The following is a 25,851-nucleotide window of genomic DNA, read 5'->3' as shown; positions in this document are numbered from 1 at the left end:
TTTGTAAAGGGCTTAGTCTGCTACCTGGCACATAGTAGGTACTCGATGAATGCATGTTCCCTCCCCTCTCCCTTAAAATGAGGAGGGCCTAGGTAATTTCTAGGTACCTTCCAGCTCCAAATCTTGAGATCCTACTTTTTACTCTTCTTTTTTTCCTAGCTCAAGGCAGTGGGGAAAACATTGGATTTAGAGGCTGAAGACCTGTGTTCAAATCCTGTCTCTGCTGCCTGTTACTAGTAGTGTGACCTTGTGCCAGTCACTTAACCTTTTCAGGCCTTGGTTTTCTCATTCATAGAATGAGGAGGGTTAGGTTTGATGACCTCTTGGGTACCTTCCAACCCTAAACGGATGATCCTTTGCAAGAGCCCTAAGCTGGGAATAAGGAATGCCTGGGCTCTGGTCCTACTCTGCCAGTCCAGTTTCCTCTACTCTAAGAGGTTGGCATTACTGACCCCTTAGGGCCCTCCAGCTCTTATTATTCCAGGAAAGAATCACACAAGCAAGGCAAGAGAGGAAAGTCTGGACCCATGCACTCCATTACAAGGTACAGTTATTTGTCCTTCCATCTCGAGGAGGACTGGAACATGGGGAGGTGATGGCATGACTTTCAGTGAATTGGATTAAAGTGAGGGAGGGCTGAAAGTGCTTTGGAAAGGAAGAGGGAGATATTGGGTACTTGGAGTAATCTCAGCAGGCTTCTCGAAGGAAGGGACCACAGAAATGGGCTCTGACTTGTCTCACCAGGGTTCTGGCCCACACTGATTCTCTCCAGTCAGCTATTCCCTAGCCCCACCCCCTATCTCCGCTCCTTCCCAGTAGCTATTCTTGGCCCAGAGATAAGGCCCTTCCAGCTGCTGCTGTTTGTCTCTGTCTACTCCCGGAACCACCACAGCCCTGGATAAGGGGCTGGAGCCATCCGAGGCCCACAGGCAGTTGGGGGGTGGGGGCCCGGAGGGTCCTGTTGTCAGGCCAAGGGGCCTACTTCATGCGCTGCTCCTCCCCAGTGACACATGGGCTAAGCAAGACAGGTATGTAGTAGGCGTCTGTCTGGCAGGCAAGTAACATTCAGGGGGCATGGACAGCAATACTCTCTTTCCTTGGGGCCCCAGGCTGGGGGCTCAGATACCAGACTTCCATGCAGAGAACCAGACTAGATGCTCTCTGAAATTCTTTACAGAACCCTAGGATTCTATGACCTTTTTAGGCCACAGGATCAAGACTGGAGATACCACAGAGGTTCAGGGGTGGGGTGGTGATAAACTGAGCTTTCTAACCCATAAAGAATATAACCTCAGCAACTCCCAAACTATCTCTGATAAAATGGGTGGAGGGAGTTTTAGGGGGCTCTGATATTCTAGGGGAAATATCCTAGATGCTCTGACACTTTGGGGGAGGTTGAAGTTTGGGGAAGTCTTGCAGAATGAGGGTTTGGGGACTGCCACTAGGAAGGAGTTATGAAAAGGGCTCTGACATTTCAGGGGGAGCTGAGTCCTTTTGTGAGGAGGAAAGAATAGGAAAGCAGCATGGTATAGTTAAATAAAAATTTTAAAAAGCACTCAGAGTCTGAAGATCTGAGTTCAAATCACATCTCTGACCTTCACTCCCTGTGAATCGATTATTCTTCTTGGGCTTTAGTTTCCTTATCTATAAAACGGGTGGATGGGGGTGTGTGTGGTGGGTGAAAGCACCTGAGAGCTGGTTCTATAAGCTCCATCTGTGAAGTTCACATCAGGACCACCTAGAATGGTCTCATCCGAGTTAGAGGCACTGCCACCCCCAGGATCCAAGAATGCCCACCCCCTGGAAACCAGCCCAAACTGCACACTCTCCCTAGTGACCGAGCCCGTATGCTGAGACTATGCAGAAAGAGGCCAGTGCTATAGAGCTGGCAGGGAGTCTTTTAGCCTTTATTGGACACTTGTTTCTTTCCAAATCCCAGGAAGCACTCCCCTGACCCCCCAGGATCCTTCAGTCCATCCCCAGGGTATTACTGTAGGACAGAGAACTTTGAGGGGGATTAAAATGTTGGATGGCCTAGGTCTGTGTCTGCTTTCATGCGAAAATGCTTTTTTCTATGTATGTGCTCATGCTGATGTGCTTGCGACGGCTTCTCTATGTGCATGTTCATGTCTGCGTGTGCCTGTGTGTCTGACCATTCACAGTAGGGCTTCGGGCTAGCACACCCTTGTGTGGGACCCAGGTCTAGATGAGGTGGCTGTAGGAGCCTGGCTTCAGGCTGAGGAGAGCCCCAGTATCCTGTGGTGGGCCGGCCTGCTTCTGAAGTTCCGTGATACGCCTGGCACACCCGAGTCTTAGGCCACAGCTGTCTGGCGGGGTCAGGCCTCATGGAGAAGGAGCTCATCAGCTCCTTCCTCTCTTCTGTGTCCATCCTCCAATCACTTTGTCTGGGGTGGGCAGATGCATTCTGCGAAGAGTTGCGTGTCACTGTCTCTGTGGCCTCCGGGAGAGAGAAGAGTGCTATGGGTCCCAGCTGCCCACAGTTACAGCTAGCAGGGTGCTCCGTGGTTGGGGCCCCCAGTGCCTCAGAGATGGGGACGAGGCTAGACTCCCACAGCAGCTTGCTTCTGTCCACGACCCCGGTGGATCCCTCCCCGTCAGGGAATGATACCGCATCCCAAGGGCCCTGGTCCCTCTCTGTACTGCTCATGCTGTCTCCCTCGGGGAAGTACTGCATGCTGTCTGGAAGGATTTCATTCTCCAGAAGGGCATCTTCCGCCTCCGATGGGGGGCGACCCATGATCTGCAACAGAGGGCCTTCAATCTTGGGCAGGAAAGGCTGGCTGTTCTTAGACCCTAGAAAGCGTCCAAAGCAAAAGCTCAGGATGTTCTGGATACTGATGTCCATTTCCCAGGGACTTGGGGGCCCACACTCATGGGCGGGCACAGAGATGGACCTGATCCTCCAAGGGGGAAGAGGAGGGGGGATATTCTTTTTTTTTTTTTTTGTAGTGAAGCTCTCGGACAAAGAGGTTTGGAACTACACAAGGAGTTGCCCAAAGGGTGAAGTCTCAGGCTGAGGGGATTTGACTTTTCTGTTAGACATTAGTTATCTGTGTCCCTGGGGGTGAGGGAATTGGTTTCCAGTCTTCTTAGTGAATCAGGTTTCTTTAAATCTGGGTGCTGGTAGCCAGATTTGTAGGCCTGGCCTTTGGTTTCAGGGTCTTGCTGTCTGACTCAGCTGCCCCTGGAGCCAGGGGTGGTCCTGACCCTACGTGGACTGAGCAGGCAACGTCCAGAACTCTCTTGGGCTCAACAGCTGGTGATGGTGTGTGGGGCCTGGAGGGATGGATGGATGGATGGATGTTCAGTTCCAGGTCCTGATTACCACCGAGTGGCCACCAGATGATCACAAGGGCAGGGGGATGTCTGACAGCCTCTCCCAGGCCCTGGGCCAAGGGACTGGGACAGCTTCCCTGCAGGAGAGAGGGTGGGATTGGAGAGGACAGGGTAGCTAATATTTTCAGGGCCCTGGGTAGCTGAGGTAGGGACTGTCCCCACAGGAGATGAATCCTGGGTTCTCTTTTACCTAGGAGGTAGGAGAAAAGGAGACCTCTATCCTTCTGCCCTGTTTCAGTCACTTATTATTCTAATTCCTTGACTATCTATCTCCCAAGGAGGGACAATTTTATAGCCCAGCAGAAGAGTGCTGTCTCTCTCTACAGTGGAGGGATGGAGGCAAGATGGTTCAGTTGACTTACCTGCCTAATGTCTACAGATAGTTAACCAGCCAAGGCCTCCCTGATGTCTTGGGACACCAGAAAAAAGTCTCTATCTAATACAGGTAGCAGGTATCCTGCTGGAGGAAAGGGATGTCTCCCCATGGCTATATTAGGATTCATCACTGAGAAGACTGCTAAATTTGCAGCCAAGGAGGTATGGCTTGAATTCCAGCTCCAATATCACTAGCTGTGTGACCTTTAATCTTTCTGAACCCCAATTTCTCAATATGCAAAAAATAGGTAGGGAATAATGCCTAATACTATCTACTTCACAGGTTTATTGGTAGGAATCCTGCACTTTGTTATCTTCAAAGTGCTCTGTGTGTGTGAGTGCACGTGTGTGAGGATCATTATTTTTCCTGGACTTCAGTATTTGGGTTTCTTGAGGGGAACATTATGCGTAGGCCAATTGGAATCTTCCCGGTGGGGATGGGGAGCTCACTCCTGGGTGTTTCCTGCCTCTTTGTCCCAGAGCCATCCCGGGCCCATCTCCTCCTCCCTCCTGGGGTCCTGTGACAATACAGCACAAGTAACACCACTCCCTTGGTAGACCGAAACTAAATTGAATTTGGGGAGAGGCTGTTGGAGGAAGAAAGAGGGGGGGGGTAATCTCTTGGGGCGGTTGAACCATCCTTACCCCCAAATAGTTTGTAGGAGACCTGGGCCGATTTCTGGGAAGTCCCCTCCCCATCCCAGCGTTTTCCCTTGAGTCTTGAGTTTTCATCATGCCCCCCGGGACTGCTGTAACTTTTCAGTGTCCACCCAGAGCGGTGTCCCCTGCCCTGATCCATCGGCGGGACAGCTCCTCCTCCCCAAACCCTCCCTAAGCCCTCCCCAAGCCCTTTTACTCACCTGCAGAGTCTGGCGCCGCCCGGGGTTCTGGTCCTTACGAGCATTGTGGGGGTCTCAATGCTGGTGCCGACGTCACAGCAGCCCCGGCCCCTCCCCCATCCCACTGTGAGCCAGGCTCTGGTCCATGTAGAAATCCCTCTCCCGTCTCTCCCACACCCACATTTCTAGGGGCGTCGTGACCTCTTTTTCCCGGCCGGAACGGAAGCGAGCCCAGGCGCACAGGGCTGCCTCGCGCTGACCTCCACTGGACGCCCTTGGACCCACGCCAAAGGAAGACTGCAAAGCGAAGACCCGATAGCTTCGCCCTCTTGAGTGGGGGGAAGGTTGGACAGCGCACCTACAACCTCACCCCACATCCCACGGAATCAAGTTCCAAACGACGTGTAGGAATGGATAAGGCATAATGTGAAAGAGGCTTTGTGTGGAGACCAACTTAGACAGCGGGATTCTGGTGGTACTATGGTGTCTGGGAATTCTCTCACCTATGTCACAAACTAGCTGTGTGACCTTAGACGAGTCATTTAACCCTTCAGTTCCCCCAGCTGTCAAACTGGGGCAGCTAGGCGGTGAAATGGCTAGCATACCGGGCCTGGAGTCAGAAGGACCTAAGTGCTAATCCGCCTCAGGCACTTACTAGCTGTGTGACCTTGAACGAATCACTCAACCCTTTTCCCAACTGTAAAATGAGTTGGGGAGGGGGCACCTAGATGGCACAGTGGATAAAGCACCGGCCCTGGATTCAGGAGTACCTGAGTTCAAATCCAGCCTCAGACACTTGACACTTAATAGCTGTGTGATCCGGAGAAAGTCATTTAACCCCAATTGCCTCACCCCCCCCAAAAAAAAATGAGTTGGGGAAGTAAAGGGCCAAACTCCTCCAGTCTCTTTGCCAAGTATATCTGCCAAGAAAACCCCAAATGGGGTCAAGAAGAATTGGACACTACTCAGAAACAACCAAGAATGGGGGCGAGGGGGGTATTGACCACTGCAGATGGCCTCAAACGTTCCCATGATTCCATTCATTTTAATTAAAGAAACATTAAGTGCTGACTATGGTCTACTCCCGACCCTTAGCGATTGATGTGGCTGCTACAAGCTAGTTCCTATCCAACGCCAGGTACTTTGCTAAGTACACTTTACAAATATAATGTAATTCTCTCTGGCTGTCTCCTGTGCCTGGTGTTTTCCCTCCTCCTTTCTGATGACTGACCTCCCTGGTTTCAACTAAAATCTAACTACAAATTGACTCCTCTTGATTCCCATACTTTCCATCTTTTCATTATTTCCTATTTATCCTGTATATAGCTTCCTTTTCATATATCTGTTCACATGTTGTCTCCCCATTAGATTGTGAGTTCCTTGAGAGTTCTTTAGCCTCTTTTTGTATCCTCAGTGTTTAGCAATGTCTGGCACCTATCAGATCCTTAATACATATTTATTAGTTGATTTTTGGATTGCTCCAATAACCCTGGGAGGTAGGTGTTAATATTATCCCCATTTTACTGTTGAGGAAACTGAGGCAAACAGGTTAAAGTGACCTTCCCAAGGTCACACAGTAAATGTCTGAGGTCACTTTGAACTCAGGTCTTTTTGAATAGGCACATCCCAGTAATAGCCATCACTAATGTTCTTCAAGTGGAGGCTGGATGACCACTTGTCAGGAATGTTCAATACAAGGGATTCTTGTTTGGGTCTGAGAGTCAGAAATGATTCCAAGCTTGAGAACCAGAGGATGTTAGATTGGGAAGAGTGTCATCTTAATGGGGGAAATTTGAGCTTTGCTTCCTGCCTCCTACCCACCAAGGGCAGAGCTGGAAAGAATGTGTGGAAGCTGTGGGAGAGACAGATCAATGTAAGGAGATTTCTCAGTGTAACACCTGTGGCCCGTGTGTTCACTAGGTGGATACCTGGAGTGACACTTGGGGTGCTGTAGTAGCAGCAGCCTACATCAGCTTCTAAACCACCTTCCTTAAGTCTACAAAAAAGTGTACCACTAGATGAGGGCAGTATCTGAATTGTCCACCAGGAGGCACTCTATCCACTCCCTCAGCCTACTGGTCTCATCAGAGTCTCTCTGGCATGCTTGTGTGAGCCTCCCACATTCTGGAGCTGTTGGGTTCCAGGTGGCTGAATAAATTAAAACCATTGCTGGCCACGTTCTGGATTTAGACTAAGGAATGATGAAATAATAGCTTTACAATTTTTAAGTATTAAATCTATGTTCTGAACACAGCTCTCTAGAGCTGTGACCCTTTACCTGCATCCGGACTCTTCTTTCTTATCAAACCCCAACCTTCAACAAACTCAGGCAATCAATATATTGTGGCCACACAGTTTATTAAGCATAGAGAAAGTAAAAAGGAAAAAAATAGGGGGCGGCAAGGTGGTGCAGTGGATAAAGCACCAGCCCTGGATTCAGGAGTACCTGAGTTCAAATCTGGCCTCAGACACTTGACACTTACTATCTGTGTGGCCCTGGGCAAGTCACTTAACCCCCATTGCCCTGCAAAAAAAAAGAAAAAGAAAAAGAAAAAATGCTTATGTGCTTCCCCCCTCTCCCATGGAGCCCCCTCTCTACTCAACCATTGGGGTGACATGGTAGAGTAAAAAAGAATATAAAAGACTTTGGAGTCAGAGGACCTGAGTTCAAACTCCATCTCTGATATTTCCTAGGTGTGTCCTTAGGAAAACCACATAACACCCTGGGATTCACTTTCTTCATTTGTAAATGAAGAGGTGGTTTTTTAGAGTCTCTGAGGTCTTAAGATCATCTCAATGTTGGTCACCATAGCTAAGAAGCTTGGGGTTGCAGCTGCCTTGGTCACATGCAACCTTCTCTCAGCTGGTCCTACTTACAGAAGATAAAGGTGCACATGGCTGTAGCAACCCAGGAGTCTTGACTGCCAAAGGCTGCTTCTCTGCTAACCCACGTGGAGGGCAGGGGAGCCCCGGTCTGATTATCAAAGCTTTTTGCTCCCCACACCAAGAATGATGGATGGGACATCTCATGGACAAAGGAAATAGGGAACCCAGAGCTCTGTTTTTCAGAAATTTCATCCCTTCCCAGTGTCTCACGATTTTGTTTCTCTCTATAGGAATTATTGGGGGTCCTTCAGCTCCCAGAAATGAGACAGTGCAGACATCTTTTACATGAGCTTTCCAACAACGGCAATAGATACTTCCAGATGTAATGGGTCTTCGGTTACTGCAGGTCTTCAAGAAGTGGCTGGATGAACACTAATCAGGAATGTTGCATCAGGGGATGCCCACACCTGGGGGTCTCTGCTGCCAAGGGAGCCTGAGATTGTGGAGTGCTTGAGTTTGGGAGTTCTAAGCTGCATTGGGCTATGCCTGGGAGGGTCTTTACTAAGTACAGCATCAATGTGGGGAAGGGGAGAGATGGGGGACACCAGATTACCCAGGGGGTGGTGAGCCTGCCCAGGCTGAACACAGATCAGGTCAAAGCTCCTATACTGGTAAGTGATTGGACAGAGTTTGCAAGTAGCCCTTGTACTTCCAATGTGGGCAATACGGGGAGGAAACTCAGTTTAAAAAAAAATGTTGGACAGCTAGGTGATGCATTGTATCTAGTGGTAAGAGCACTGGGCCTGGAGTCATAAAGAGCTGAATTCAACTCTGTAAGTGTGATCTTGGGCAAGTCACTTAACTTCTGTCTGCCTCAGTTTCCTCATCTATAAAATGGGAATAATAATAGCACCCACCTCCTAGGGTTGATGTGAAGTTCAGATGAAATAACTGTCAAGGTCTTAGCCTGGTACCTAGCATATAGTAAGCAGTATTTAAATGTTATTGTTGTTGTGGAGTAGCTTCAGGAATAGGTTGGACTAGATGCCCTCTGAGTTCTCTTTTACCTCTGAAATCCTGTGGGGTTTTTATATTTTCGCTTTCCTATTGTATATCCTGGTACAGAATCCTATATGAGCAAGTGCTATATACACTTTAAGCCATAATAAAGATATTGTTCTTTCTGTTTATAGACCTGCTCTGCCATGGAGCTCAATTATCTGCCAAAACTTGTGGGTTTTTTTTGTTTTGTTTTTTATTGGGCCTAGATCAGTGATTTAATTGACATTTGTTGTTGTTGCTGTTTAGTTGATTAGTCATGTGTGACTCTTCGTGTCCCCATTTGGGGTTTTCTTGGCAAAGATATTGGAGTGATTTACCATTTCCTTTTCCAGATGAGGAAACTGAGGCAAACAGGATTAAGTAACTTGCCCAGGGTTGCACAGATAGTGTCTTAGGCCAAATTTGAACTCAGGCCTTCTTGACTCTAGACCCAACACTGTCTCCACTTCACCACCTTAACTGCCCTTCAATTGATAATGAGAACTCCCAATTAAATATTCTTGACTAGTGAAGATCTGGCTGTGTGACTTCTCAGCAAACTACATAATCTCTCAGTGTCCCAAGCAAATTTCCAAGATTGTCAAATCCTTGAACGACATTAAAGATAATTCACATTTCTATAGCACTTTAAGGTTTACAGGGTGCTTTTCTCATAACAACCTTAAGTTGTTATGAGCAGTATATCATTATTCCCATTTTGCAGTTGAGGAAACTGAGGCTCAAAGGGGTTGGATGTATAAAATAGCTAGAATGGTGCTAGAATGTCTAGCATCTGAACTATTTACCCAGTTTCCCTGACAAGATCGATCCATAGGTGACTTGCTCCCCTGTTTCCCCCCACCCCACCACAGTCAGTTTGGGCAGGGGAAAGAAAGGTGGGAAATGCTATAATATGGAGTTGAGGGTGAGGGAAGCTTCCAGGCTATTGTACCTGGGTTGAAAGATTTTGAATGCATCATCTTTGTAACCTTCACCATCAATGCTTTGTACTTTTTTGTTGTTTTCCCCCAATAATTATGTAGCACTTGGGGACACCTCCCAGTTTAGAAAAGGATCCCCCAGACAAGGTTACTGTGGGGTCAATGTATTTGGCGGGTTCCCATCTTCTCAAAACCATAACTCCCACTAGTGTCCTTTTGGGTCTTGATATCACTCCCACATGAAATATACACCATGGAAGGAATGCTCATGGGGGATATGCAAATACCACTTTGTAGTATGGTGTTCACTTAGAGTTTGCCTTTTATGCACAATCACATAAGGTAAAAATCCAGCCAAGGGGGGCAGCTAGGTGGTACAGTGGATAAAGCACCAGCCCTGGATTCAGGAAGACCTGAGTTCAAATCCAGCCTCAGATACTTGACACTAGCTGTATGACCCTGGGCAAGTCACTTAACCCCTATTGCCCCGATACCCCCCCCCCCCAAATCCAGCCAAGGGATCTGAATGAGCTCAGAGTGCATTGGCTGAGTTATTTATTTAGGTCTTTCTGGACTGCTTATGCATGAGCTTGTCACTTTTTAGCAGAATGATGACTTGAACAAACTCAAACAGTTTTTAAGGAGATTCCTGCTATACACACACACACACACACACACACACACACACACACACACTATGAATGGGGAGAGGTGAGCAGGAATGAAGGCCCTGTTATTCTCATTGACTCATGTGCTCCCATTTCACTGAGAAAAACCCCATTTCCTACTAGATCCTCATGGTGCTTCACAAATCACTTCAACCTGTTAAACAGTTCAATTAGATGTGTAAAAGTGTGGTCATGGCAAGAAACATTAAACATATCATAGGATACAGTAACCCAAGGACTATATAGTCCATTTTCATTCTCCTAAACTGTGAAAGACAGCCAACTTCCAAATGTCGTATCTTTTAATAAATTTCCCATCTCCCATTGTGCATGCTATGCATGGGTTATTCACACTGGGATTGGAAAGTGCTGCAAAGGCTTCTGGTGACTGTTTTGGTCAAGGCTGCATGGGAGAACCAGACAGCCCAACCCCAACTCCACTGTCCCAGAGGCTGCCAAATTCTAGAAGCTACGTGGGATATTGCTCTGCTTCAAGAGAGGGAGCGTCTCTGAAACACCAGCCCAGGAAAGGAGTGCTTCTTAAATACCTAATAGACTAATAATGCTACAGGATGCTACACATCAAAAATCTAACACCAATAAATTGGGGAGAGGGAGAAGGCAGTCATAGCTATGTAGAAACCTTGGCCACCATTTCTTTTCCTGCTCTTTAAGGTCCTCATGCCATCCCTGATGTCTGGTATCTCATCTGTAGTCAAATGAATTTGGGTCCCGCTGACACCAAGCCAACTGTAAAGCGTCTTGGTACTGGCAGTCTGTGGAAACACTGTACCTCAATAGACACATTACGTATTTGAAGAATTGTAAAAATGTAAGCTATGAGCTACACTGACTATTTTGGATTATAAGTTCCCTGTGGGCCAGTTCGAAGACTTTTACCTTCTCTGGCATGCCACAGTACCTAGCAGAGAGAAGGCAATCAAATTATATACTAGATCAATGGAGTAGTAAAATAAAAAAAACACAACTGTTAAGGGAAATAGGGTAGGGGGTTTGGGGTAGGGGTTGGGGATAGGGGTTTGGGGTTCTTAGGAATTCCTCTTTAAAGAATTACACCCTCTTGCACACAAATCCAATAGAATATGATAGGAGTTTATTTAGGAGTTGGGGAAGGGAAACCAAGAGAGAAATCCTTGGACTCATGGGGAGAAGGCATGGCACAGAGCATGGCTCTGAGATACCAATCTCCTCGAGAAGGAGACAGGCAGATATAGAGGACTGATGGGGGTGATCATCTGACTGTGGAAAGTTCCCTTATTGAGGGAGGACCATTCCCCACTGGTGGTGGCTGGGGGAATTGGGTGAGGGGTAGCTTCGGATCTCTCAAACCATCTCTCTCCTCCTCAGGCCACAAAGGCAGCAGCCACATCTAATCTTATCTCCCCAGGGGTGGGGGAGGCTGGAATGAAGGGTGATGGTCACAGAGCTAGCTCAGTCCTGATCAGGTTCCACTTATCTCTTTAGGTGTGTCTGTCCTTTGGTTTAGTTTCTCAAGGAGAAGGTTCTTTGAGGTACCCCAGAGAACTTGTGGGGTGGCCTGGGCCCATAACAATAACCTTGCAAACAACATGCCTATCTGCAAAAATGGAAAGTATGACGATCTTCCTCCTTTTACAGCAGCTAATTTTTATATGATTTTGAAGTAGGATCTGGGTGGTCTTTTAGAAGCCCCAAACTACAACTTGGGGAGTTCATGCAAAGTCAATCGGCCCCAAATCTTTATTTCAAACCTTTCCCACTGTGGTTCTGTTCTCTGTTCTTTCTTCCCCCTCCCCCCCCACTTCATCTCATTAATTTATTCAACATTTATTAAAAGACATCCTACCCTTCTGTGTAAGGTCCTTATGGGAGCTGGGGAGATGCAAAGATGACCTAGTCACTGTCCAGGCAAGACTCACAGTCTAGTGGGGAATACACAACATGTTGGTGAACAATTAGAATGTAAGAGAATGTGTAATAAAATGCATCTAAACAGACGGAGCATGGGCAATGGAAAGAATGTTGCATTTGGAGTCAGGGGCCCTGGCTGCCAAGCCCAACCTTGCCATTTACAAACTTTGTGAAACTCATAACCTCTCGGGCCTCAGTTTCCTGATCTGTAAAAGTGAGGAGTTAGATTATTTCTAAGATCCCTTCCAACTCTAAATGTACGATCCCATACAAGGAAAATGGTTCCGTAGTTTGAGGAGAGAAGAGTGGTGGTGCAGTCTATGTTCTGCCAAGAACTTCCTATGTGACTTTGCAAGCCTTCTCTGGCCCTCCTGGATGGGAAGGGTGAGGACCAGGATCAGGTGGTTTGAGGTCCCCTCCGGCTCTGAATTTTTGCACTTGATAAGGGAAAGCTTTGCGGAAGGCAAATTTAACGATTTCAGAAAAATCTTTAAGCCCAGCCTTCATCAGCCGGTGCCTCGGGAAGGTGGGAAGGAAGCCTTTCTCCCGTTCCCATTGGAAAGGACCTTCAAAACGCTCATTTTACGGAGGAAGAAACTGATGCATGGAGGGTTGAAGCGACTTGTCCAAAGTCATACTGCTAGTAAATGGCGGGTAGGATTTGAACCCTTGTCCTTGGAGCACCGCACCACGCCTCCGGGGTCAGATTCCATCCCGTGAATTCCACTGTGTCACCGCGGGGCTCCGGAGCAGCGCGCGGAGCCAAGCCTGGGCAAGCTGGCGCGCGTGCGCGCCCGGAGTACCCAGCTCCCGCCCTTGCAGTCCGCGAGCCAGCCTGCCCTCCTCCCTCTCGGCCTCTCCACCTCCAGTGCACGTCTCTTCCCGGCCGCCGTCCAGCACTCCTTCTACCACTAACCTTTATCCTCCAGTCACATCTCCCGTCTCCCCGGCAGCACCCAGCGCGCAGACGTATGCTCCCCGGCCCCGCCTCCTTCATGTTCCCCTCCCTCCTCCGTTCCTCCCCTCCCTTCCTGGGCTAGGGGGCCTCCCACCCTGAAGCGGCGCTTGAAGCCAAGTTGCTGCGGCCTGGGCTGTGCGAGCGCTCGGGTAAGTGAGGGGACGCTCGGGACGGTGGCCTGCGAGGGACACGCTTCAGGAGACTTCTTCCAGAGAGTGGGGAGGGGCTTTCGCCCGCTCGCCTGGACCCGGGAAGGCGGGGAGGGAGGGACGGCGATGGCACCGTGGGTCCGCCCGCCTTGGCTGAGCCGGTGTGCGGCCCACATCCAAGCTTGCGTGGGTGAAGGAGGGAGCTTCTGAGCCTAGAGGAAAGATCGGGTTGGAGCTTCCAACCAAAGGTCCCACGAGGAGGCTGTGGGGCCCTGAACCCGAGGACAGTCGCGCCGCTTTCCCCGGGCCACTCCCTGCCTTCCCCTCCCCCCTCCCCGTCTTTTCCCCTCTTCCCCCCTCTTTCCACCTCCCTCCTTTCCCCTTCTTTTCCTCCTTCCTTTCCTCTTTCCCCCCTCCCACTCTCCTCTTTCCCCTCCCCTTTCCTGCTTCCCCCTTCTCTTTTTCCCTCTCCCCACATTTCCCCCTCCTTTTCTCTCCTTATCCCACTTCCTTTCCCCTCCTCTCCCTTCTTTATACCTCCCTTCTTTCCACCTTTTCTCCTCCTATCTCCCTTCTTTCTCCCCTTCTCCTTCCTTTCCTTTCCCTTTTTTTCTCCCTCATTTCCCCCTTCTCTTCTCCCACATTGCTTCCTCTCCAACCACTATTTCCCAGCCTCTTCCTCTCTCTTCTGTCCCTCTTTTCTCCCCAACCCCATCCACTGGGATGTCCAGCAACTTCTTCCCATAATGGGGACTTAAGTTGTTTAGGCTCCCAGGGAAAGAGCTCAAGGTTTGGAATCAGGATCTGAGTTCAAATCCTGTCTTTGCTTGTGTGACCATGGGCAAATCTCTTCTTTCCTACTGCAGACCCTAATTTTCTAATCCGTAAAACAAAATGACAGGTTGGACTAGGCGGTCTTATTTGAGGCTCCCTCCAGCTCTGCCTACTGTGATTCATGAACAAACCCAGAGCTTGGTTCACTCCTCTGTGCTCTTCTCTGGGGATGAGAGTACCACATTGTTCTTTTCCTTTGAGGAGCTCACAGTCTGACAGGAAGGTAGGAGGTAGAGGAGGGCGTGGGACAGAAGATGAGGTATGTAATCAAAATAAATGTTACAACAAAGAGTAGGATAAAAGCAGAGGGGGGTGCCGGGCAAGGTGCTATGAGAAATTTGAAAGCTAATCCTTGTGTTGTGAGGGGGAAAAAACAGTTTAAGCCTTCAAAACCCTATAGAAATGTGATGCTATTATTCAGGGCCTAGAGTCAGGAAGCCTAAGTTCAAGTCTATTCATCTAACTGCAGGTCATTGTCTGGACAACAGGCATGTTCAGTTGGTGGTTTCCCTCCTCCTTCCCCCCTTTGAAATTATTATAATTGTTCCATTTTTGTCTCTGTTACCCAGAATACCTCCTGGTTTATTTTTTAGTGGGGTAGAGAGAGTGGAGAGTCTAGAACTATGATATCACCCCTATAGGAAAGGCTGCATCCCTCATGGCAACATCGCTACTCATCTGTAACTTAAAAGTACTGGATTTGTCTGGGTCCCTGAGAGCCAGGATGTGAGGCCCATTCTCTGTCTACTATGCTACAATCCCATCTTGGCATAAAAGACCAAAAATGTCCCTTCCCTCAAGGAGCTTACGTTCAGTAGAAATAACATGTTTGGGCAGCTAGGTGGCACAGCGGATAAAGCACTGGCCCTGGAGTCAGGAGTACCTGAGTTCAAATCTGCCCTCAGACACTTGGCACTTACTAGCTGTGTGACCTTGGGCAAGTCACTTAACCCTCATTGCCCCACCAAAAAAAAGAAAGAAAGAACATGTTTGTATATTAGTATCTACAGAATAAATAGAAGGCAATTTGCATATATACCTCATGTATTTGAGCTGATCTTTGAAGAAAACTAGGGATTCTGGAGCATGGAAGTGAGGAATTGCTTTCCAGGCAAAGCACAGAGATGGGAAGATAGCATGTCTTTTGAGGAACAAGTTGAAAGCCAGTTTGGCTGGATTGAAGAGTGTGTGAAGGGGAGTAATGTATAAGACTGGAAAGGTAGGTTAGTGCTTGGCTGTGAAAGTCAGAAATTGAACCCAGATCTTGCTGACTTTGGGAAGGAAGCTATACTGACTGAGCTGCCTCTCACCTGGCATTTGGCAGTTGTTTTTTGGGGGGTTCTTTTTTGCAGGGTATTGAGGGTTAAGTGACTTGCCCAGGGTCACACAGCTAGTAAGTGTCAAGTGTCTGAGGTCAAATTTGAACTCAGGTCCTCCTGAATCCAGAGCCGGTGTTTTATCCACTGCGCCATCTAGCTTCCCCCACTTGACAGTTTTTAATAAAAGTTTGTTGAATGAACATTGACACTTAGTAGCTTTGTGACCATCTTCAAATTATTTCACCTCTGTAAAAATTGAGTGATACTTGTAATACTTACCTAACTGATTTTTTTGAGCGTGGTGGGGTGGGGTAGGTGGGAAATGCTTTGTAGACCTTATAGTTTTGTTATTATTAATTGGGAGCCAGAAACATATTCATTTGCTAGACCTGAATTTCCAGTAGTTGTTTTTCTTCCAAAGTACCTTAAAACATCTACCCCATTAATAAAGCTAAATATTCTGTCTTCTCTCCTCTTTATTCATCTTTCTTTTACTTTTCTTGTCATTCTCTTCTTTCCTCTTTCTCCTTTCTCTTTTCTTTTCCTCTTTATCTTTCCTTTTCCTTTTCTTCCCTCTTTCTCCTTCCTTCTCTTTTCTCATTCTCTCTTGTCTTTTCTCTTTTCTCTATATCTCTTCTCCCTCTATTGTCTGTTTCTGTCTATCTCTCTTCCTTCCTTCCTCCTCCATGCCTCACCCCACCCCCCATGGGTAAAAGGAATTTCTTCACTTTGTAGTTCACTGTACTAAAGAAATCACTCTATCCAATCCCTATGTATCTATATCTTTAAAGCTCTACATTTTCTAAAACCATCTGACTGATTCATCTGAATAGTCACTGAACAAGACTACACTGTTTAGTTTCAATTAAACTATGTGTTTTCTAAAACTACTAAATCAGATCATTTGCATAATTCCCTGAATGAAAATATATTTGGTTCAGTTTGGGACCCCATCTCCTATTTACTTGAAAACCCGAGGAGGCACAAACATACTAACAGGTTCTGTCTGCGTGACCCTGGTCTTAGAACTGTTAGCTGATACAGAACTGTTACTAGAGAGGTATGACCCAGAACATGTCTGACTTTGCCATGAAGCAGGCCTGGGCATAGTGTCCATCTGTTTGCCTCAGGGCAGGATTGAGGAAAACCTGTTTCCTGGTCCCTCTCCCAAGTTGACAGTGCAGTGGCTGGCAGAGCAGCTCCCCAGTTAAGGTAGTTAGAACTTTTTCCCCCGCTAGCAGCAAGATAGCCAGGAAGCTAGACTTTGCTTCTCTTATGGAATGTGTGGAATGGCTCCCGCCTCCTGCTAGGTGGAGAAGGAGAAGCAATAGAGCACCCAAGTCAAGAGACCGAGGTCCTCACCTCCTGTCTGCACCAATATGCTTTGTCATGTTGGACAAGTTACTTCACCTCCAATCTTTACTTTCCTCATGTTTAAAATGGGGATGATCCCTCCCAATCAGATTAGGTAATGTATGTGAAAATATGAAAAGTCACTGGAATGTAGCAGAAGAAATGCTGGATAGTGAGTTTGAGGATCAGGTTTTGAATCCTGGCTCTCTTATTTCAATACATGTGTGTGTACTAAGTACTGGGGAGATAGAGAGAGGCAAAAATATGGTTCTCTGCTCTCAAGATGCTCACAGTCTACTGGGGGGACAACATGCAAATAATTGTGTGCCTACAAGATAAATATAGTGTGAATAGAAGATAATAGAGGGAAGGGATGAGGGGCTGGGGGACAAAGAGACTGGGAAGGGCCTCTTTGAGCTGAGTCTTGAAACCAGGCAAGCCAGGCGGCTGGGATGAGAAATCAGGCGTGGGGCACAGCCCAGGCAAATGTTCAAAGATGGGATATCTTGTAGGAAGAACAGCAAATAGGACAGTGCAACTGGATCAGAGAGGATGGAAGATAGTCAAGTATCAGACGACTGGAATGGTTGGAAGGGGCAAGTTGTTAAAAGGTCTTTAAATGCCCCAAAGAGGAATTTATATTTGATCCTAGAGGTAACAGCGAGCCACTGGAGTTGGGGGGAAGGGCAGTGCATGAGTGGTGGCATGGTCAGAACTGAGTTTTAGGAAAATCACTTTGGCAGGTAAGTGGACTTTGGTTTGAAGTATGGAAAGACAGGGCAGGGAGACCCAATAGTAGAGTAGACTATTGTAATAATCCAGATAAGAGGTAATCAAGTTCCAAACTAAAGTCATAGCTGAGTGGAGAGAAAGTGTATGTCTATGTGTGTGATTTCAATCCTGTCCGACTCTCTGTGACCTCATTTGGAGTTTTCTTAGCAAAGATACTGGAGTGGTTTGGGTTTGCCATTTCCTTCTCCAGCTCATTTTACAGATGAGAAAACTGAAGCAAACAGGATTAACATACTTGCCCAGGGTCACATAGGTAGTAAGTGTCTGAGGCTAGATTTTAATTCAGGTCCTCCCGATTCCAGACCAGGTGCACTCGCCACTTGGCTGTCCCGTATCTTTTTTTTTGGGGGGGGGGGCTCGGTGCATTGAAGGTTAAGTGACTTGCCCAAGGTCACACAGCTAGTAAGTGTCAAGTGTCTGAGGCTGGATTTGAACTCAGGTCCTCCTGAATCCAGGGCCTGTGCTTTATCCACTGTGCCACCTAGTTGCCCCTGTCCCATATCTTTTGAGAGATGTTATGAAGGTAAAAATGACAAGATTTGACAACAGAGTGGATGTTTCTAGTGAATGAGCCAGTAAAATAACAGACCTGAGACTATCACCTTGGTCTCTCGATTTCCCGCAGTCAGCCGACAGTACTCTACCATGCTGCCCAGTCTAAGCACCAGTCCGAATTTAGAAAGCTTAAACAACTTTGGGGATCATGGCTTTAGAGCTGAAGTGGACCTTGGAGCTCATCCAGCCCAACCTGCTCGTTGTATAACTGAGACAGACAGAGGTAAAACAGTTTGCCTCCTGTTTAAGCATAGCCCTACTGCCTTCATGAAAGATGTATTAGTACAAAAAGCTCTTCTCTGGTGTTGTTTGGTGTGACTTAGTAGGCTCTAACTTTGTCTCTTACCTGTCCTAGCAGGGGTGATGGCGGCAAGCTGGGAAAGCATTCTGCAGAATGAACAGCAGCTGGAAGAGCTGGCCCGGCAGGCCGTGGAAAAGGCCTTCATGGAGGGAGTGGTGATGAGGACCAAGCAGGATCCCAGCTCCTCTGATGTAAGCTGCCCCGAGTGTTGTCAGGGGGAGGAGGGTGGTGGCCTGGAATGAGATTATTGGCTGCTTTGCTGATAGGGCAGCCACTGGATGCTGGAAATATCAATCCAGTTGCAATGGCTGGAGCTTCTCTGAGCCATTTGTAAAAGCCATGACAGGACAAGACTTTCCTTCCTGAGATTTCATTCCTCCAGTCAGTCAGCAGACACTGATCTATTGATAAAGGCTGACTGAGGTCCTGTACTTGGTCGGAGAGTTAACTCTGTGTGTGTGTGTTTGTCCATGCCAGCACATTGATTTGTATAGAGAGATAGTTTTGTAAGCAATAGCACCTACATGTGGGAATGCAGGTGTTGTAAGTTATGAGGCAGCTGGGAAGCAGCTAGGTAGTGCAGTGGAAAAAGCACTGGCCCTGGATTCAGGAGGACCCGAGTTCAAATGCAACCTCAGACACTTGACACTTACTAGCTGTGTGACCCTGGGCACTTAACCCTCATTGTCCCACAAAAAAAAAGGAGAAAAGAAAAAAAGAAAGTTATGAGGCAGCTGGAAGTTGTTGGGGCCTGCAGTCCACATTTGGGAACAGTGTGTTCCAACAAGCATAATTTTAAAGACGGGAAAGGACTGTGTAATTCTCATCAGTCAGTGCTTATTCCAGAGTTGAATTCCTAAGCTACCCTTGTAAACCTGTAACACTGAAAAGCTTTTCCCTCATAAAATTCTTCAGCTTAATATTGTTTGAAGACTGATGCCAATTTCTTTACTCTCAAATAACAGCCAAATACATTCACTCCAGTGCAAAACTCTTTTAGCTTTGTGAATTATGCACTCAAGCCATATCAGTTCTTGCCAGTTTCCTGATACAGAGAGTCCCCAAATTGTGAATATACTTTTTTTTTGCAGGACAATGAGGGTTAAGTGACTTGCCCAGGGTCACACAGCTAGTAAGTGTCAAGTGTCTGAGGCCGGATTTGAACTTAGTTACTCCTGAATCCAGGGCCAGTGCTTTATCCACTGTGCCACCTAGCTGCCCCGTGAATATTCTTTTTCAGAAGATATTTGTAAACTCCTTGTTTGGAACTCGGACTATATTTTTGATAGACGTGATATTAATGATATAGTTCAACTAATAATGGCTTAAATACGGGCTTTTCTAGATTGACTTGGGAACCTAACCTGAATATTAATGATTCTCTTACCCATTCTGAATTCTAATTTGCTGTCCTGGGAATATTTTTCTCTTCGGAAACCCTATCAGTAGGATCAGAGACCCTCCTCCCCCTCCTCCTGGAGCCCAAGAAGGACTTGGGAAATTTCTAGGGGCCTTGGAGAGAGGGTCACCATCATGGCCTGAAACTAGGAACTAGCACACAGAAGGTTAATTGAATATCCAAGACTCTGGCTTCATAGGGTTTACGAGGGCCAGCAGGGAGCAGCAGTGACCCAGCAAAGAACTTATTGCTCATGGGACACCAAGAATAGGAGGGAGCAATCAGTAAACCACAAGCACTTGCGTTGGAGATACCTACTTAGAATAGGGCAAAAGGCAAGGCCTGAAGCAGAATGACAGACAGGAACATATTTATGATATAAGCTGGGAATTGAAAGGCTTGGGAGGCAAACAGAGCACAGAGTCAACAAAACCAAGTGGATATGAGTGAAATCACAATCTATAGAATCAGAAAAAAACCCCACAAACAGGAAGTTTGAGCAACAAATGAAAGAGGTGAATTACCCCCTGACTGGGTTATAGGAACAAAGAACCAATGTGGATCTGTGTAGAAAATACCATCTTCCCTTTTAGGGTAAATGGTAAAGTAGATAGGAGAGTGCTGGGCCTGGAATCAGGAAGACCCAAGTTCAAACTCAGCTTGAGAAACTTATTGGCTGTGTGATCCTGGGCAAGTCACTTAACCTCTGCCTCAGTTTCCCCAATTCTAAATTGGGAATAATACTTGTACTTGCCTCATAGGGTTGTTTAGGATAAACTGAAATATTTGTAAAAAAGCATCTGGCAAATAGTAGGCACTATGTAAATCTCTATCCCCCCTCCCCCTAGGGTGGGATATTTCCTGGGGAGGTGGGAATGGGCATTTGGTTGGGCAGTAGCCATAGAAAGTCTTTGGAAGTCTTGAAACACAAATATCAGTTCTTAAATGTAGTCCTCCAGATAATAGCCTTTCCAGGCCACTATGGTGGACAGGTAACACATTATCTTATAAGCAGTAGGTGCTTCATAAATATTTAGTTAATTAAGTCATGGCAGCAGCCCAATACCCTAATGGCCCAGGTCTTATTCTTACTCATTTAATACTGGAAGGCCATCTTGGGAACTACAGGGTGGAGAGTTGGGTTGAGCCAGACTTGCCAGGACAAGGTTGGATTGGATGTGAAGGAAGTAGGTTATTGAAGGCAAGAGGTCATTGGTATAAGAAGGGGTCCCTCCTATAGGTAGTAGTCCTCTGTTTTTCAAAGTGGAAAGCTATTTCAGAAGTTATAAGTAGAGAGCCATAGCTGGTATCCTATTTGGAATGACTCCCTAGAGAAACAGAATAATATTGATATGACCATTGGAGGGAGCTTTTAGATTGACTTGCATCATCTCTAGTTTCTTCAAGAAATGTCTGTGGCAGATAACTTCAGTGTATAGAAGAGATAGAATCTGGGAAGTACAAGAGGTCAAAGCCATCATTTATTATGGAGAAGGGAGTCATCTATGCAGCTGACAGGTTATGGTTACAACAAAATTCAGACTAAAAGGTGACTTGGTTCTGTAGCATCAGATACTGCTTGAAAGTTTGTGTAAAAATGGAAAACAATAAATGTTGGAGAAGCTGTGGAAAAATTGGAACACTAATGCATTGTTGGTGGAGTTGTGAACTGATCCAACCATTCTGGAGAGCAATTTGGAACTGTGTTCATGATACATTGTGTGTGTGTGTGTGTGTGGGGGGCAATTGTGGTTAAGTGACTTGCCCAGTGTCACACAGCTAGTAAGTGTTAAAGATATCTGAGGTCGGATTTGAACTCAGCTCATCCTGAATCCAGGGCTGGTGCTCTATCCACTGCGCCACCTAGCTGCCCCTGTGCCTCTCTTTTGACCCAGTAATACCACTACAAGGTCTGTATCCCAAAAGATCATAGAAAAGGGAAAAGGACCACATGTACAAAAATATTTATAGCAGCTCTCTTTGGGGGGGCAAAGAGTTGGAAATCAAGGGAATGCCCATCAATTGGGAATGGCTGAACAAGTTGTGGTATAGGAATGTAATGGAATCCTATTGTGCTGTAAGAAATGAGCAGGCAGATTCAGAAAAACCTGGAAAGACTTAAGTGGACTGATGCCAAGTAAAGTGAGCAGAACCAGGAGAACATTGTACCATTGTATCCAACACTTTGTGATGATCAACTGAGATAGACTTGGCTCTTCTCAGCAGTATAATGATCCAAAACAGTTCCAAAGAACTCATCATGGAAAATGTTCTCCACATCCAGAAAAAAGAACTTGGATTCTGAATGCAGATTGAACCATACTGTTTCTACTTTTTGGTTGTTGGGTTCTTTTTGAGATTTTTCCCTTGTGTTCTGATTCTTTCACAACATGACTAATGCAGAAATATGTTTAATGTGAATAACCTATATCAGATTGCTTTCTGTCTTGGGGAGTGGGGAGGAAGGGAGGGAAGAAGAGAAAATTTGGAACTAAAAATCTAATGAAAACAAATGTTGAAAACTATCTTTACATGCAATTGGAAAATTACTAAAATACTTTTATGATTTAAAAAAAAGAAAGGTTTTATCTGGTGTGGTCAGCCTTTCTACCAGTTGAGGGAGATAGGTGGAAGTGAGTTCTCCTTTTGTTTACAGGATAGAGAACAAGGAGTTTCAGAGGTGGGAGATGATCTAGGAGTGGCAGTCCAAGTTGAGGGGCTTGGGAGTCTGTGGAGGCAGGTCATTTATTTTTATTTTTTTATTTATTAGTATTTTTCCAGTTACATGTAAAAACAATTTTCAACATTCATAATTTAGAAGATTTTGAGTTCTAAGTTTTTCACCTTTTATATATATATGTGCCTTACAGCCCCTTTAGAGGTATGCCACCCTACAACAAGCTTGCTGCCAGCTCATGCTTCCTTAGGTTTAAAAACATTGGTAAGCCTTCCCACCCTCAGCTGCTGGTTCTTCATCTCCACAGCCTGTTTCAGAGTTTGACATGTCTTCAGAGCTACATCAGCTCTCTTCTTTTTTTAAAAATTTATTTATTTGTTTATTTATTTTGGCGGGGCAATGAGGGTTAAGTGACTTGCCCAGGGTCACACAGCTAGTAAGTGTCAAGTGTCTGAGGCCGGATTTGAACTCAGGTCCTCCTGAACCCAGGGCTGGTGCTTTATCCACTGCACCACCTAGCTTCCCCCCATCAGCTCTCTTCTAAGGAAGCTGGTTTTCTGTCCATCCTGGTATATAAGATCCCATGGTGTTCAGGCAATCCAGACTGGTTCTGTATAGGGGTGCAACACAGTGGTTGCCAGGTCCAACCAAACAGCAAAGCAAGTAATGTAGTTCAGTCAGTACCTGTGCACAATCAAGGGCAGGTGAATGATGAAAACAGATAAGATCAAAGAAGAAGATCAGGAAACAGGCAAATAAGGAACTGTTCCAGAGGGCAGAACCACCCAACAAATGTGAAGGAAAACACTATTTAAATTTGAAGGTAACTTTGATTTTGAGAGTGCCAATGCTCAGTTCAACAGAGAAGAACTTGGCAAGGAATTTAAGAAGAAACTGAATTTTAAAGATGACAAAACAGTCAGAAGAGGAGGGAGATCCATCGGTAGTAACTCAGAATGATGACAGCACCCCAGAGGAGGGCCTCCTGGGGCCTGACTGCTATTAGGACAAATCCAAGTCATTCTTTGACAATATATATTCTGAACTAAAGTCCAGTTCTAGGTGTACAACATGGGCTGAAGAAAGGAAGCTCAACAGAGAGACATGACAGAGTGTCAGAAAGATTTCTTCAAGGCCATAGCTTGAGGCACGGCTTTAGAGGTGGAAGAGGCACTTGGAACAGTCTAGCACAACCACCTTCCCGAAGAGCTGGTACTGGGAAAGTTTAACTATTTGCTAAGTGGCACAAAGGTGATGCTGTATATATAAAACAACATTGAAAATGCTGCACTAATGTGGGGAGAAAATGGGTCATTTTGTTACTACTTTCTGGAAATCCCACAGTACTATAGCTTGTAGTTTAGACTTTAACTGAGCTTGGACTTGATCTGAGTAAAAACCCACTTGTTTTTTTTGGAAGTTTTTATGGGTAACCTCTTTTGAGATAGCTATCTTGGTATCTCCCCCCCCCCCCCCTGCCTTTTTTTTTCCTCTTAAAGCACAGCCTAATTTTAAGCTTTTGTTTTGGTATTTTGCAGAAGAGTTTCTGTATTCTTTAGTGAAGGTTTAATTAAACCTTCTCTTTTTTTGAGATAATAGCTTTGACTTTTTTAAAAGTTGAACTAAATTTCATTAAAAACAAGCCAATTGGGGGCAGCTAGGTGGCGCAGTGGATAAAGCACCTGTTCTGGATCCAGGAGTACCTGAGTACTCCTGAATTTGAATCTGGCCTCAGACACTTAACACTTACTAGCTGTGTGACCCTGGGCAAGTCATTTAACCCCCATTGCCCCACAAAAAAAACCAAAAAGCAAGCCAATTACATTTTTAGTAACCAGACTGACCCTTTGGTGCTACTGATCTATCACTCCTACTTCTAAGAAACCACATATTTCAATAACTCTTGGTGTCTAGAGACCTGGATGCCCAGTACTAAATGGAATTTACAAGTACTTGGGGTTGGTTTGGGGTGGGTTGAGAGGGAATAAAGGGATTATCTCATGGATCATGGATAAGCAAGCCACAGAATACCCAGGGTAGGTGTCAGCCAGAAGGCAAAGATGAGTTGTCAGAAGAGGAAGAGTTAAAGGTGCTTTCCAAGAGGCTCTGTGAATATTCAGAGTTAAGGGCCCAGAGTAGACCATTATCCCTATGGGAACTGATGGTGGGGTATAAAACTCGGGGCCAACCTCCCTAGAAAACTCTTCACCAGCCCTTCTTGTTGCTGCCAACCTGTCTCTGGTACATGCTGTTTACTAGTCATGTGCCGGATTTTGGCATAACGCTCTGGAATGGGGGGAGGAGAGAGGGTGGAGTAAAGGGCAACCCCCACCTCTAAGTGAAGTTGAGTTGGCAAAAGGCCATGTTTCTTCCAAGTTGTAAATAGTTCTGTTAGTGTTTTATTTGTTTAAAGGTGGGGCAGAGGCTGAGTGGAGAACATTAACTTGTTGCTTAAGTAAATGGGTTACATCTTTAGTGTAGCCATGTGCCCCTCTAGTTGACAGGGCATTTTGTTGAAATAAACACCTTGGTAAATGAAAACTCCCTTAAAATAGCTACAAAGGTTTGACTTACACATTGACTAAGTTACTGTAAAAGCTTGGGTTTATTTTTGTAGGAGTTAATTGCTAAGAATTAGAAACATAGCAATGCGGCTGCTCTGTTGGGGTATTGTAAATCATAATAAAACATGCAAATGTTTTTTTAAAAAAGTGTGACGTGTGTGGCCCCGTGTTTACTGGTGAACCCTGATGAAGGAAATTCTGCTAACTTCTAGTTGGGTACCTGGATGGGGACCATCCATGATGGCTCCCAGTATTCAGTTTTGTGTCAGAGTACCCTAGCCCTCTGATTCTTATGCCTAGACAGCTATAGAGTATATCGATTTGATTATATGAAGACTAGAGACCAAACATTTGCCATCAACTTAGCTTGTGGCTGTTGATAGAAAAATGAGGTTGGGGTGATCTGCTCTCCTCTTCCATGGCTATTTGGGCCCTACTTAGGTGGTATTGCTAAGCCTTTAACATGGCCTTAGTGAACAGGGGCTCCTTTTTCTAGGGGGGGTGCTTAGTGAAACTCGAGGTGGGGGGCCGGAGTTGGGTAGTGTGGTATATAAAGGACAAAGTTAGGAAAGCAGGAATACAGCCCTACAGGAATACAAGCCAGAAGTCCAGAAGCCAGGAGAACAGACTGATTACTGAGCCAATGAAACAGTCTGGAAAGCAGGGGACACAGTCAAGAACTGGACAAAACAGACTGGTAGGAGCCACCGAAGATTGGAGGTGGGGCGAGAGAGCCAGCAGACATGGAGCAAGCCGCGATTGGGAACCTGGGTAGTCGACTAGAGAGGTGTTTGGTGTGCCCAAGACCAATGGGGAAGTTGGAATGAGGGCTGGGAAGGTCAGGTAATTGTACCCTGTTTGTGTTTGCTCATCACTCTCTGCCCCTGAAAAATGAGAATCATGGATATTTATGTGTTGGGGGCTAGGAAAGGGGCTTCTCACCAGCTTCTATGGTGAGTGAGAGCTTGTCACTGTGCTATTGAGGAACAAGA

The 25,851-nt window shown here is 46.2% G+C and overlaps 2 protein-coding genes across 10 annotated transcripts in view; one reads left to right on the top strand and one right to left on the bottom strand.

Annotated features, from left to right (window-relative positions):
• Positions 1-1,794: 1,794 nt before the first annotated feature.
• Positions 1,795-4,764, bottom strand: LOC122739807. 3 transcript variants are annotated; one of them, XM_043981506.1, is made up of 2 exons: positions 4,593-4,764; positions 1,795-3,434 (listed from the first exon to the last, which is right to left on the bottom strand). In XM_043981506.1, the coding sequence occupies exon 2, from the start codon at positions 2,864-2,866 to the stop codon at positions 2,018-2,020; it is 849 nt and encodes a 282-aa protein (XP_043837441.1). In that variant the 5' UTR covers positions 2,867-3,434; positions 4,593-4,764; the 3' UTR covers positions 1,795-2,017. The 3 variants fall into 3 exon arrangements, with proteins under 3 accessions (XP_043837441.1, XP_043837442.1, XP_043837443.1); XM_043981507.1 differs by having other exon boundaries at positions 1,795-3,297; XM_043981508.1 differs by having other exon boundaries at positions 1,795-2,814.
• Positions 4,765-12,572: 7,808 nt separating this feature from the next.
• Positions 12,573-25,851, top strand: part of GSS (glutathione synthetase) — a 28,504-nt gene continuing 15,225 nt past the window's right edge. The window contains exons 1-3 of one of the 7 annotated variants that reach the window (XM_043982342.1): positions 12,573-13,065; positions 17,989-18,141; positions 18,274-18,410. In XM_043982342.1, coding sequence (XP_043838277.1) covers positions 18,009-18,141; positions 18,274-18,410 — 270 coding nt within the window. In that variant the 5' untranslated portion in view covers positions 12,573-13,065; positions 17,989-18,008. Of the gene's footprint in view, positions 13,066-13,147; positions 13,314-17,988; positions 18,142-18,273; positions 18,411-25,851 lie in introns of those variants that run through there. The other 6 variants (XM_043982345.1, XM_043982341.1, XM_043982344.1 and 3 more) reach the window with 6 other exon arrangements.

The sequence above is a fragment of the Dromiciops gliroides genome, chromosome 2, assembly GCF_019393635.1.
Source record: "Dromiciops gliroides isolate mDroGli1 chromosome 2, mDroGli1.pri, whole genome shotgun sequence".
Taxonomy (NCBI): Eukaryota; Metazoa; Chordata; class Mammalia; order Microbiotheria; family Microbiotheriidae; genus Dromiciops; species Dromiciops gliroides.
The sequence above is the reverse complement of the archived record's forward strand: the minus strand, read 5'-3'. Positions and strand labels throughout refer to the sequence as shown.

What these genes read in the sequence shown, in the direction of transcription:
- LOC122739807 (XM_043981506.1), bottom strand. Translation starts at nt 2,866, where the DNA reads ATGGACATCAGTATCCAGAACATCCTGAGCTTTTGCTTTGGACGCTTT.